Consider the following 13,811-nt stretch of genomic DNA (forward strand, 5'->3'; position numbering starts at 1 on the left):
GGGTCCCTGGTGGAGGGGGGAAGGGGACGTCTTTGCAGGGCCGGGTGGGAGCTGTGGAGCAAGAGGGGCAACAACAGAGCCCCTGGGGCAGAACTCAGGGAAGCCCTGGGTGATGTGTGATCCAGAGATGCATTTGGCCTTGTGGAGCTTTGTTTATCTGTTAATGAGAGGAAGAATATTTACCCATGGAAACAGAAGTCCCAAATGAGGAGAGGCCAACCTTCCTGTCCTCCAGGCTCACGGCAAACCCCAACCCACAGGGCAGGCCCCTCGGGACTGGGGAGAGGAGGGTGAGGGACATGGTGTAAAACCCGCCATAGGGAGGGAACCCACACTCCAGCCCGCTGCCTGGTGCCAAGTTAGTTCAGGATGTGGGAGCCGAAGGAGAAGGACACAGTGCAAATTTTAAATGGAAGTGTTTTCTTAACTGGGGCACATTCTTCTCTCTCCTTTGCGTAAACCCCAGATTTTTAAGGCCAACAATTTGGGTGGTAGTGAAGCTATAAAATATCCAGAGTGCTTATGTTTCGTTGTGCCAGCAAAGGGGGATCAGTAGCATTGCACTGGACAGGTCTGCAGTCAGGGACCTCTCCAAATTACTGAGGAGTAATGATGGCAGTTTGAGGACTAAGGTGCATCTGATTCACCTCATGGTCTTTCTGATCACATGCTTTGCATCTGAGAGTTGGACAGTGAATAAGGATGACAGAAGAACTGATACCTTTGAGCTCTGTTGTTGGAGAGGAGCACTGACCATCCCATGGACCTCCAAGAGAACACACACCTCTCAGAGAAGGTGCAGCCAGAGTGCTCCTTGGAGGCAAAGATGCTGAAATTTCGTCTCACACACTTCAGGCACATTGCTGGGAGGGGCTTTTCCTTGGAGAGGGATGTGATGCTTGGAAAGACAGAGGGTCGGGTCGGCAAAGGAGAGGACGACTCTCAACCAGGTCTCCTGACCCAGTGACTGTGACAGTGGGCTCTAGTGTGTCTGGAAGTGTTAGGATGGGACAGGATGGGACAGGGTTCAGATCTGATGTTCATTATGTGTCGGACTGGACTCAATGGCACCTAAAACAACAACAAGATTTCAGAAGTGCCTGGGAGGAACCTTACCAGGGATGAGTTACTGCCTATGGATTAAATGGCTCCAAAAATAGAAATGTTCCTGGTCCATTATGCACTAACAATTATTTCCCAATAAATGACAACCTTGAACTGTCCCATTGACAAGGGAGTGCTCTCTCTGCCGGTTTCTGCAGGGCGAGCTGGTGGTGAAGTCGACAGAGAAGCGTGTGCTGAGTGTCTCTCCAGCGGCGCATTGCAATCATATAATTTACTGCTCTCTGTTAATTTTGACACGGAAACTATAACAGCATGGAAAAGTGGCTGTTCTCTCAGAAAGCTACATCATGTAATTTCTATTAGGAGGCTGAACATGAATTGGTTATGCTTTTACCTTAAAATGGAGGCTGGTTTTTTCTTTTCCCATTTGCTGATCTAATGAAAAGTGACAGGAAACATAATTAAGGCAAATAACAGAATCTGCAAATACATTATCTTGAAAAGTTCCGTGGCATTAACTTCGCTCATTAAGGAAGACATTGTGCACCTGCAGAGCATCCTGAATGAAGAGACAGGGGTGCACTTTTCAGCGAGGATCACGTCTGTGCCCATTGTACGTATTTTGCGTTCTGGGACACTTAGGTACAGGCCACCCGAGTTCAAGGACGCTGCCACTGTTGTGCCATTGAGTGTGTTCTGACTCCTGCCGGCCCTGTGGGTATCTGCACTGTCACTGCTCTGCCTAGCGCACTGCTGTGGTCACATGACAGTAGTCTGCCAGAGGGGCCCCCTCTTTCTCGCTGACCCTGTCTTAGCAAGAGTGTTGGCCTGCCCCAAGGATGGTCCCTTCTGATATCATGTCTAAAGTGCATGAGGTGAGGCCTCACCACCCTTTTTTTGCAGCAACATTCTGGCTAAATATCTCCCACATCAGAAGTTTGCTCTGGAACGGGGTCCTACTATGCCAGTACCTTGTCCTGGGCCCACAGCAGCACACTCGGGCCAGTCGCACTCCTGAAGCACCTTGTCTGTGGGCTTCAGTTGAGTCCGAGTGGATCTGTCTGCTACTCTGTGGCCCCTTCTCAGGTGGGCTTGGCCTTCCTTGGGTCAGGAGAAGGCAGGAGAAGGTGGTCTTCTGTCTTACTTGGAAACCCACCAGAGAGGCAAGCAGGGCATCCAGCTAGACTTGAGCCTCCCAAGGTCCACCCTGTGCAGGAAGGCCACCAGGCATCTGTCAGGTGTTGGCCCTGACCACAGGCACCTTCGGAGCCCATAGTGTGTCTTTCTACACAACATAGAACCTGCAGACGCCGAGACGCAGAGCCCGGGCGTGCCACCCTCCACGCTGTGCCGGGCTCCCCATGTTCAATGAGCGTGACCGCCGCATGGCAGGGCTGGAAGGGCTCACACGAGCCGGTGGCTGCACAGCATTGCCGTTTCAGCCGTTTGCCCGCGACCCACGCTGTGGTTAGATGTCATCCAGACCCCTCCCCCTCACAGTGGCCTGTGCACAGCAGAGCAGGACCCTGGCCAGGCCTGACTACAACACAACAAGACCCTGGCCAGTCCTGACCGCCCTGCCACTCACAGTGACCTGTGCACAGCAGAGCAGGATGCTGGCCAGTCCTGACTACAACACAACAAGACCCTGGCCAGTCCTGACCTCTACAACACAACAAGACCCTGGCCAGTCCTGACCTCCCTCCCCCTCACAGTGACCTGTGCACAGCAGAGCAGGACCCTGGCCAGTCCTGACCTCCCTCCCCCTCACACTGACCTGCGCACAGCAGAGCAGGACCCTGGCCAGTCCTGACCTCCCTCCCCCTCACACTGACCTGTGCACAGCAGAGCAGGACGCTGGCCAGTCCTGACCGCCCTCCCCCTCACACTGACCTGTGCACAGCAGAGCAGGACCCTGGCCAGTCCTGACCGCCCTCCCTCTCACAGTGACCTGCGCACAGCAGAGCAGGACGCTGGCCAGTCCTGACCGCCCTCCCCCTCACAGTGACCTGTGCACAGCAGAGCAGGACGCTGGCCAGTCCTGACCGCCCTCCCCCTCACACTGACCTGCGCACAGCAGAGCAGGACGCTGGCCAGTCCTGACCTCCCTCCCCCTCACAGTGACCTGCGCACAGCAGAGCAGGACGCTGGCCAGTCCTGACCGCCCTCCCCCTCACACTGACCTGCGCACAGCAGAGCAGGACGCTGGCCAGTCCTGACCGCCCTGCCACGCCCTGCTCTGCTCAAGCTGCTGTTGGATCCACTACGTCTGCCTCGGCGAGGGTCTTCCTCTCTCGGACCCTCTGCTTTTCCTGCAGAGACCAGCTTCTGCTGATTACATGCCCAAAGCATGCAGACAAAGCCCCAGGTCCTTGCTTCTAAGAAGCGCTCTACCTGCACTTCCGAGATAGATTTGCTCGTCCCCTGCCAGTTCAATACTCTCCACTAGCAGCATAATATTAAAGCATCGATCTATCATCTGTCTCCTTATCTGTTGTCCAACTTTCACATGAATATGAAGCCGCTGAAAATGCCATGGTTGGGTGTAAGGCACCTTAGTCTTTAAAGTGGCATCCTTGCTCTGTGGTGCTTTAGAGACCCCTTTGCTCAGTGTAAGGCAGACCCACATAAAGAGGTCTTACGAGACATGTTTTACTGGATTTTAATGCTCTGTGTTCTCTCTCAAAACACAGGGGTCCCGCTGCCCACCCTCCAATGGTACAAGGATGCTGTGGCCATCACCAAGCTCCAGCATCCCCGCTACAAAGTGCTCTCGAGTGGGGGGCTGCGCATCCAGAAGCTGCATCCGGAAGATTCTGGAATCTTCCAGTGCTTTGCCATTAACCAAGGCGGGGAGATCCAGACGCATACCTACCTGGACGTCACCAGTGAGTACTGCCCGTTGGCATAGCAAGACCACAGGACCACGCTGTGGACCAGCCTCAGTCACTGCATCCAGCCTTTCTCCCCTAACAAGTGGAGGAACTGGTGGCCAGAGGTGACCGTTCTGAGGAGAGCTGTCACATGCTGTCCTTGTCTAGTGTCAGGACACAGAAACACCACAGGGGAGTGGCTTTGACAAACAAAGTTGTTTTCTCACGAGTTAGGAGACTGGAAGTCTGAATTCGGGATGCCAGGTCCAGGGCAGGCTCTCTCTGTGGGTTCCAGGGGTGGATCCTGTCACCTTCGTAGCCCCGTGTGCCCTGGTTCCCTGTAATTTACACATGACCTTGTCAGCCTGGTTTTACTTGGTGAAGGAGCCTGGGCTGTACAGTGGTTAAAGGATCCGGCTGCTGACCAGACGGCTGATGGTTTAAACTCAGCAGCATCGAGGAACCAGAGGAGGTGTCTGCTTCCATGGGGATTACAGCTTTGGAAGCCCCTCAGAGTCCTGCGCTGTGCGGGGTCCCGGGGAGGCAGAGCCGACTCAAAAGCAGGGATTCCGTCCTTGCTTCCGGGTCGGTCAGCTCCGCTCACATCTCTAAGTCCTTCACACACACAGTCCCTTGCGGGGTGTAACCTTACCGTGATTCCGTCTTTGCTTCCGGGTCAGTCTCCTCTGCTCACGTCTCTAAATCCGTCACACACAGTCCCTCGCTGGCTGCTCCCTACAGGGCCTGGCCTCGCTGGTTTGTCAGAGCAGAGCCTTGTCCTGTGTGGGTCACACCCACAGGTGGGGGTTTATGTTGTTGGTGCTGTGAGGCCAGCTCCTGCTCACAGCGACCCTGTGGACCCTGGAGCAAAGCCTGGCCCACCACCCTGCTGCACAGGACCCCACTGGGGCAGCCTCAGTGCCAGGCCGTCTCTTTGAGGGGCTTCCCCTTTTTGCTGACATGATGGGGGGGCAGTGAGGACAAGACACCATTCAGCCTCCAGGCACCCCGAAGACACCCCACACTTCCACCACGCACTGCTGTCCTGTGAGGCAGGGTTTGCACTTGGGGGCCTCCCCCGCCACCCCGGAGGAGAGTTGGAAACAAAAGCCTGAGTTTTAGGCCGAAACTAGAATGACGGCTGGGTGAGCGGCCCCACCGACCCTTTGCTCTCTCCTTTCCCTGTTGTCTGTGTTCACGCTCTGCCCACTTTAGTGAGCACTTCCAGTTCTTTTGTGACTCTCTTTTATTCGCTCATTAACAGTGGCCCCTTCTCCTGAAAATCTGAAGGGAGGTTTTGGGGGTACTGTATCCGCTCACAGGGGCCACTTGTCCCACTGGGCGTGCTGTCAGGAGGGGCCAGTCCTTGGAAAAAGCCACCATGCTGGGAGAGGTGGAGGGTGGGCAAAGGAGAGCAAGACCCCGACAGGATGGACGGCGCAGTGACAATGACAGTGATTGGTGACAGTGCAGGCCAGCGCAGGCCCGTGTGTGCGCGGGGTCACGGAGGTAGAGCTGACCCAGCGGCACCTGACAGCAGCAGTTGTCGTATCGCCTCCGTAACGTGGAGTAGAACCTCAGCTCCAGGGCCGTTGAGTCCAGTGAGGCTCGTGGTGACCCTGCCATTGAGTTTCTGAGGCTGGAAATCCTTGAGGAAGAGGACTGCCCATCTTCATCCTAGGGAACGACTGATGGATTTGAACTGCCGACCTTTAGCATTCTAACATGTTACACTCTATGCTCCCATGGTGGCATCTAACAACAACAGCAGCAAAATGCGCGTTTGCTTCCTGGGCCATGATTCTCAGTGTTTTGGATAGAGGGATGTGGCAAATATCACTGGTCATGCCCAGTGACCTGATAAGCCAATCAGTGGTAAGAAAGGTGGTGACAGCATTCTCAGTCCCACCATAACCTTGGTTTGTGTAAGAGGTTTCTCCCTCAGCCTGGCCCGCACCATCTTTGATCTCATGAGAGACCACAGAAAAGAGCTGGGAACAGAGAGGGAGGTACTTTGGTATCCAGGAAGAGCCAGGAACAGCAGGCCTTTGGGCCCATGTGTCTTTGCTAAGAACCTTCTAGACCCAGGGGAGGGGGATGTCAACACACACTGAGCCCCCCAGAGGACCCAGCTACCTGAGAGGGGACCACAGCCGACAGAGGGAACTTCCCTGGAGCGGGCACTGTGAATTCTAACTTCTAGCCTCAGCTCTGTGTGTCAGATCCATCCACGTGTGGCATTTCTGTTCTAGTAGCCAGAGGTACTGGGACACTTGCTGGAAGCTGAGCTTTGATCAGTTTAGATTATTTGTACCCTATCTCACGGTTTCAGACCAGGATGTACTGGGGTGAAGTCAGGAAACCTTCTCTCTGAAGAGAAATACAGTAAATATTTTGGACTTTGAGGAACATCATCTCTGTCCCCACAATTTAACTCTTCTGTTACAGAACGAAGCCACCAAAGTCGGTAAACTAGCAGGGAGTGTGGCTGTGTTCCAATAAAGTTTTATTTACAAACACAGATAACAAACTTTATTTGGCCCTTGGACTGAAATTTGCCAACACTTGGTCCAGAAGAAAAGAGTCCTGTGCTGTCAGAGACCTCTCCAAAGTCCTGAAGAGCAGTGATATTTGTTTAAAGACTAAGGTGTGCCTGATTCAGGCTCCAGTCACATGCTGTATGTTTTAGAGCCAGACAATTAATAAGGATGACAGAAAAAGAATAGATGCAGTTGAGTTGTGATGTTAGAGTGCTGAGCACCCCATGGACAGCCAAAAGAACAAACAGATACGTCTTGGAGAAAGTGCAACCAGAATGTTCTTACATGCAAAGATGGCGACGCTTCATCTCACATATTTTCGGGACATGTTGTTAGGAGAACTCTTCCTTGGGAAGGGGCATAACTCACGGAAAGATTGAGCAAAGTGAAGGACGGGAAGACCTTCAAGGAGATGGATTGATAGAAAAGTGTCGAGGACACGAAGGATGGTGCAGGACAGGAAAGACTTCAGGTCTGTTGTTCCTCGAGTCGTTAGACCTACTTGACAGCACTTAACAACAACAACAGTGGAAAAAAAAAGAAAAAAGATAATAACAACAGTGGTTAAGAGCTTGGCTTCCCCTGAAAGGTGGGCAGTTCAAATCCCTCTGCTTCTGTCTGAAAAAGACCCAGAGACTTGCTTCTATAATATTACTTTCACCCAAAACAACAGCCTTGGGGACCCACTGGAGCACTTCTCTGTCCTATAAAACCCCAAGTCAAACACACTGCAGTGGGCTTGATTCTGACAGGTGGCGACCTGCCATCCTGTTCTGAGGCTGTGCATCTTAGAGTGCGGGGCGGGGTGAAGTTCCCTCCTCCTCCCTCGGAGAGGCTGGTGGGCTCGAACCACCCACCGCCCTGTTGACAGTCCAGCACTGAGCCCACTCAGCGGGCTGCCCTGTCCTGTAGGGCTGCTGTGATTCGGGGTTAACCCAAGGACACACAGGAACAACAAGGCCCGGGAGAAGGCCTGGTGGTTGACAATGAGGACTGAGGATGGGCAGCTTCAGCTTCCTGCCTCCTCCAGGACTCCGTGTGTCCGGCACCTGGAGGGTAGTCAACTCTGAAACAAACAAAGTCACCGGTCACCGTGGCAACTGGAGCAGGGCACACACCTAAAGTTAGGTTTTATAACAGACATTTCCCCTCTCAAATTAAAACACCCTTTATGAAAGGAAGGGAAGGAGGGAGGGAGGAAGGAAAGAAGGAAGGGAAGGAGGGAGGGAGGCAGGGAGGACACATGTACAAGTCAGTATTTATTCCTTCTCTTAACCTGTGTTTCCTGAGGGAAGGTGAGTGAGCAGGTCGGAGGGGCCAGCTGTGCTCTGGACGAGGGCTGTGGTGGGGAAGGACCAGGACGAGATGAGCACAGGTGGAGGTGTGCGCTCGGAGGAAGAGGGGCCAGCCGTGCCCTACTGGACAGTCACGTGTACACTTCTCTGAGGGGCAGTGCTCAAGCTGGACCGTGACTGGAGAAGAGAGTACACATCCTCAGGGACACTTCCTGCCAGGAGGGGCCACCTCGTCCCATGAGCAGACACCTTATCCTAGGAGAGGTCACCCCATCCCAGGAGGAGACATCCCAGCACAGGAGGGGATACCCCATCCCAGGAAGGAACACCTTATCCTAGGAGAGATCACCCCACCCCAGGAGGGGACACCCCGTCCTAGGAGGGAACACCTCATCCCAGGTGGGGACACCCCATCGCAGGAGAGCCCCAGCTGTGTGGGCACCTCACTGGGGCAGATCTCCTCCATCCTGGGGGGCAGCAGCCTTGCTCTTTGGCACCCCTGTGGTTAAGCAGTCCTGTCCACTCTAACCTGAGCACTTCCTTCCTGGCAGAAGGCTCTGACAGGCTGCTTCTGTGGAGATGGGCTTTGACTGGCCACAGCGCGGCCCTCTGTGCTGCAGGACACTGCGAGTAGGGCAGCTGGACTGTACCCAGCCCCAGCCCCAGCAGAGGGCCTCCTGTGCAGAACCCCCTGAGTGTAGCTGGCTTGCTGTGGTTGTAAGCAAGGAACCCTGGTAGCACGTTGGGCTAAGTACTGAACTGCTAGCAACCGACAGGGCCTTAAACAGCCCTGCAGCTCCGTGGGAGGAAGGTGAGGCTGTGCCCAGAAATGTGGCAGCCGGGGAGCCCCGAGGGGCAGTTCTGCTCTGTCCTGCAGGGTCTCGTCAGCAAGAATGGACTTGACCACTGTGGGCTGTAGTCTAAAGGGCGGACGCCCGGCCCTGCGTTCTCGCCTATGGGGACCGCTCACCTGCATCCACTCTCCTTGCTCTCTGCACTTCCCGCTTCGAACGCCCACCCCCTGGGGAGGCTGCATTTCCCCTCCACTTGTAAACAAAGACAGGCAGTTCCCTGCAGACGCATAATGAAGGGTTACAGTGGCACCAGCAGGTTTTCATTTTTCACTGCCACCTTCATCTTGTTGATTGGCTCTTAAAAGTCCCATCTGGGACGTCCCCCAGCTTGGCTGGAGGGACAGCACACCAATGAGTGGATTTCTCGATACAGATATCGCCCCAACGTTCACTCGGCGCCCAGAGGACACCATGGTGACAGATGGAATGACGGCCACCCTCACGTGCATGGTGTCTGGAGCCCCCAAGCCCACCATCACCTGGAGGAGAGGTGAGGCCCTGGCGGCTTCTTGACTGCATGGCTGGGGGAGGAAACGCGCCTCGGCAGGGCTGTGATGGCCGTTAGGATTCAGCTGCTCATTCCTTCAGACAAGATGAGCATGGGGACACTGGTCAGCAGGCGGGGCCTGGGGACCAGGACACACAGGTGAGGAGGGCAGGTGAGGCGTGTGGTCCACGAAGAGGTTCAATAATACTGGCCATCATTGTGCAAATCTCATTTGCCCTGCCCTGGCCTGGAGGGGCGGGCTGGGCCGTGGGAAGGGGCCACAGCGCACTATCTCTGCCCACTCTCTATCAGTCCCTCAGGGCCCCTGCCAGCGGCTCCCAGGAGGAAGACGGGCAGCCTGTGCTTGGAAGAGTAGAAACCCCTGGGACGGTTCCACTCTGTCCTACAGGGTCACTAGGCAACGAATTTAACTCAAAGGCAGTGTGTTTGATAGGCCTTTCAAATGCTTAACCTCCCAAAGATAGTCATAGACATGGACGTCACTGTTACGGGATGTGACAGCATCTCGACTTTTGTCGTGAGGAGGAAACGCTGCTGTTGTGTGTAAACGCTGTCTGTATTCCGACCGTGTGGCCCAGCAATGCTCCTGACAGGGCCCTTGGGCCTGGCCCTCCCCTCTTGCGCTGTACCCCTCACACTCCTGCTTCCTCCCTTGTCCGCAGGGACCCAGGTCCTGGCCAGCGGCTCCGTGCGGATTCCTCGGTTCATGCTTCTTGAGTCCGGGGGTCTGCAGATCACCCCAGTCTTCCTCCAGGACGCCGGCAACTATACCTGCTTCGCCACCAACTCCGAGGGCTCCCTGGATGCCTCAGCCGAGCTCACCGTATGGAGTAAGGACTGCCCCTCCTGAAACCCCGTCACTCGCGGTTGGCCACCGAGTCACTGCCCGACTCCAGCATGTCCTTGGATGCCCCAGTTCCCTCCAAAGAGCCCGATTATTTTTACAAATCATTCACAGAAATCTGTTGAGGAATTAATCTCTTCCGTTTCCAAAAGCATAATTAGAAAATGTATTCAAAAGTTTAATGGGGACATTTCAGGGGAGATGAATGATTGACTTTTTAAAATGTCATATTATCAGGAGGGACTAGTTCCCCAGAGAAAGATCTCATTCTTGCTCTAGTTAGAGAGACAGGAAAAGGGGAGGGAAGGACCCGCAATGAAGTGGGTCAGCCCAGCAGCTGGACTGTATGCCTAGACCAGTGGTGACTGAGAGGACAGTGTGGGGTTGAGTGGACACAGCAGCTGGACCATGGGCCTACACCAGTGGAGACTATGAGGACACTGGTGTCGAGTGGACACAGCAGCCGGACAGTGGGGTCCAGAGGTGTTTGGTGCTGTCCTGGAGGGTCAAGCAGGGGGCTGTGAGTCACAACTGACTTGATTGAACAACAACTGAGATAACATGCTTGTTGTTTTGTTGCTGAACTTTAAGAAAATGCTTTCAAGCATGCAGGTCCTGGGGAAAGTATTTTTTTTCCTGCTTTATCACCATTATCAGTTAACTATCTCTTCTGACTTCATTAAATATGAGTATTTTTTTTCCTCTGTTCAGAGTAAACTGAAAGAAAGGTCCTTGTTCTTTCTCCTGCTTTTGCCTCTCCTAATTTTATCTATACGTTTCTGAAAGGCAGAACAAATTATTTTCCAGAATGCAAGGCTGCAGCACCAGACCTCACACCCCTCCTCCTTTTATTAGCTTCAATTACCAGGGTATTCTTCTCTCTGCTCCATTCAGATACACGTTACTGAAAAGTCATTGTTCAAAAATGCAAGAGATAGCTCGCTCTAGCAGACTTTCCTAAGCCGTCTACGTAAGGAGAGAATGTTTTGAACTTGCTTGGGTGAATCATCTGCTAAGATGCCTTCCTTTAGGAAAACCAGGTCGTTGTGCTTCACTTCGTGTGTCTCCTATGCTTGGTGTCCACTTTGAAAAATGACCCTTTTAATTTCTTAGGCATGCTAAAAATAGTGTGAGGTTAAAAGAAATTAATATAGATACTCACAATAGCATCAAGAACATTAAAAAAACCCTTTACATTCTGTCTTGTGGTTGATTCAATTATCCAGTCATAATTCATCATACTTTTCTGTAAATTAATTGTATGTAGGAAAAGCTTTTGAAAAAGAAGTAATGTCTGAATCTCTATAGATAGTTAACCAGAAAATTCTACAGGCTTGCTAAGGTTGGAAATTATCCCAACACTGGAACGTTTTTGTGGCTCATATTTTAATGCATTAGCTAGGTTAGCCTGAACAAAGGTTTGTGATGTTTGTATCTTCCTTTTATATTCAAGGAAACTAAGGTTAGAGGACCTTCCCCCCATCCCCGGCCCCCGCAGAGCTAGCAAGCTTGTCTTCCAACTTCAGGTACACCGGTTAGTCTTCTGTTGTACCTTCGGGACCTGATAGAAGACCCATTCCACCCGCCGGTCAGTCCCTGAGCAGCATGAACCCTCCACCTCTTGGAAGGTTCATCTCCACTGACAGCAAAGCTGTCTCTGAGGCCTAGAAAAGAAGTCAGGGTCCAGGTGGTCCACCTGTGGTTAGTTTTGGTCTTGTTGAGAACCTGCTTGGCAGAGCAGCTCCCATCTCAGCAGTGTCCACGTGAGCATTTCCTTCATGTTGACGGCATTCCTCAAGGCCTGTGTGCATCCTCAGCCTCTCCAAAATTGCACCCCCCCCCCGATTCTCATAAGCTCACAGCCCCTTAAGCTCTTCATACCATCTTTGTGATTGTTGTGATGGATATTGCCAAGCGGTGATGAGCCCGGGAAGAACGTGGAGGGCGGCCTTACAGTGCGTTGTCGCTGGCTGTGTTACTGCCCCCACGTGTGCAGTTTTAGGGAGCATCTGGGGACGTTCAGCCACCCAACCTGTGTGTGAGCAGCCAATCACAAACCACGTTTGTTGTCAGAGCTCTGGACCTCACCAACAGGACGTGTGCTTTCGGCACCGTCTCAGCACTTCTGACTCCTGGTGATTCTGTGTTTGACAGAAGGGACACCCCCGGTACTGAGCTGCCCTCATCACCGCAGCCTACGTTTAAGGCCATCCTGCAGCCACTGTGTCATTCGATCTCATTGAAGGCCTCCTCTTGTCACCTGACCAGCGGGGTCAGGGGACAAGCAATCGTAATGTTCTTACCAAGCGTAATGTCCTCCTCCGGAGACTGGCCCCTCCAGATACGATGTCCATGTGAGCCAGCATCTCACCATCCTCAGATCTGAGGGGTGCCTTTTCCAAGACATTTGTTTGTTCCGGTGCCCGTGGCATATCCAGTCAGTCTGCCTTAACCATTGCACAGCTTTCACATGCACGTGTGGTGATTGAAAGTACCACGATGGCTTGAGTAAGGTGCACCTTAGACCTCAAAGTGACATCCTTGCTCTTGAACGCTGTAAAGATCTTTTGCAGCAGATTTGCCCACTGTGTTCATGTAGGTTCATGTAGAACTTCCCAGATGTTGCCACAGAGCCCTGGGTGTCCAAAATGTTTGTACTCAATTACAGCTGAAAGTTTAGTAGCTTGAACCCACCCACCAGGACCACTGATGATAGACTTGGCAAACAGCTTGTGCAAAAGTTACAGCCGGGGATTCTGTGGAGCCAGCTCTGCTCTGTAGCACGCAGCATTGCTTTGACTTGGAACCCACTTGGCGGCCGGGCTTCTTGGTGGTTGGTGTTCCTGATTTTACTCTGGTGCCCTCATTTCAATGCTAACTTTCTCGTGGGAGTGTCTGAGGGTCCCAGGGTGCTCTAGGAGAGGCAGGGGGCTTGACTCACTCTGCTGTAATACAAAAAGGGGACTTGCCATCCCCCAGACATTTCTAAGCACTTCCATTTGTGTGCTTTCACGAGAGAGAAGACATAATAGGTTTTGGTGTCAGATGACCCATCTGTTACCCCTGAGGGAGGCGGTACTCTACTTGCAATTCTGTCTGAGTTGTGTGTTTTTTGTTTTGTTTTGGTTTTTTGCAGATCGCACGTCCATCATTCGCCCTCCAGAGGACGGGGTGGTGATTAAGGGGACGACCGCCACACTGCACTGTGGAGCGACGCACGACCCCAGGGTCTCCATCCGGTCAGCCCCTTACGATACTCAGTAACCTATGAACATCGCCGTGAATATTGCAGTATTCCCAGGGATGCTGAGATGAAAAGAGTGTTTGGGAACTTTGATCTCAGCTTCAGTTGACCAATTCTGGCATCTCACGGTTGTGGGAGCTCCCATTAGCCCCACAAATCCCATTTCACTCGGGCCTCGGGAATCGTTCGTTTACAGGGAGCTGGGTTCATGGCTCCAGTGCAGCGGGGGAATCGGCCCAGGTCAGTCCGCTCTCTGAGGGAACCTGTCAGAGGCTGACACCGAATGAGAAGCGGTCTAGACGCACCAGGGTGGATTTCAGCGCAGCGTCCACGGGAGCTGTGGGCACTTAGGCGGGCTCCCCACGGGCCGGGCCTGCTCCCGTCGTGGAGGGAGGGGCAGGAGGAGGGCCTGTCTGTGGAAGGAAAGTGGCACATTCTCTCCTGCTTTCTGGGCATCAAAGGGCATGTTGCAGTGGACAGATATCCCGTGAAGGCCCTCTTTAAAGGAGAAAAGAGCAGGGTGCCGTTTTAAGGACAGGTTTATGTGACCCAAGCTAGATAGTATTGCCAGCTGCTTCCTACTCTTGT

General features: G+C 53.2%; 1 protein-coding gene across 1 annotated transcript in view; it reads left to right on the top strand.

The window, feature by feature from the left end:
• The window catches only part of SDK1 (sidekick cell adhesion molecule 1), a 613,965-nt gene that overhangs the window by 397,458 nt on the left and 202,696 nt on the right, over positions 1-13,811 (top strand). The window contains exons 9-12 of the mRNA XM_006889744.1: positions 3,759-3,953; positions 9,001-9,117; positions 9,798-9,965; positions 13,116-13,218. Of these exons, the coding sequence (XP_006889806.1) occupies positions 3,759-3,953; positions 9,001-9,117; positions 9,798-9,965; positions 13,116-13,218 (583 nt within the window). The remainder of the gene's footprint in view (positions 1-3,758; positions 3,954-9,000; positions 9,118-9,797; positions 9,966-13,115; positions 13,219-13,811) is intronic.

Source organism: Elephantulus edwardii, unplaced genomic scaffold (assembly GCF_000299155.1).
Source record: "Elephantulus edwardii isolate Elephantulus edwardi_28Jun2011 unplaced genomic scaffold, EleEdw1.0 scaffold00080, whole genome shotgun sequence".
Taxonomy (NCBI): Eukaryota; Metazoa; Chordata; class Mammalia; order Macroscelidea; family Macroscelididae; genus Elephantulus; species Elephantulus edwardii.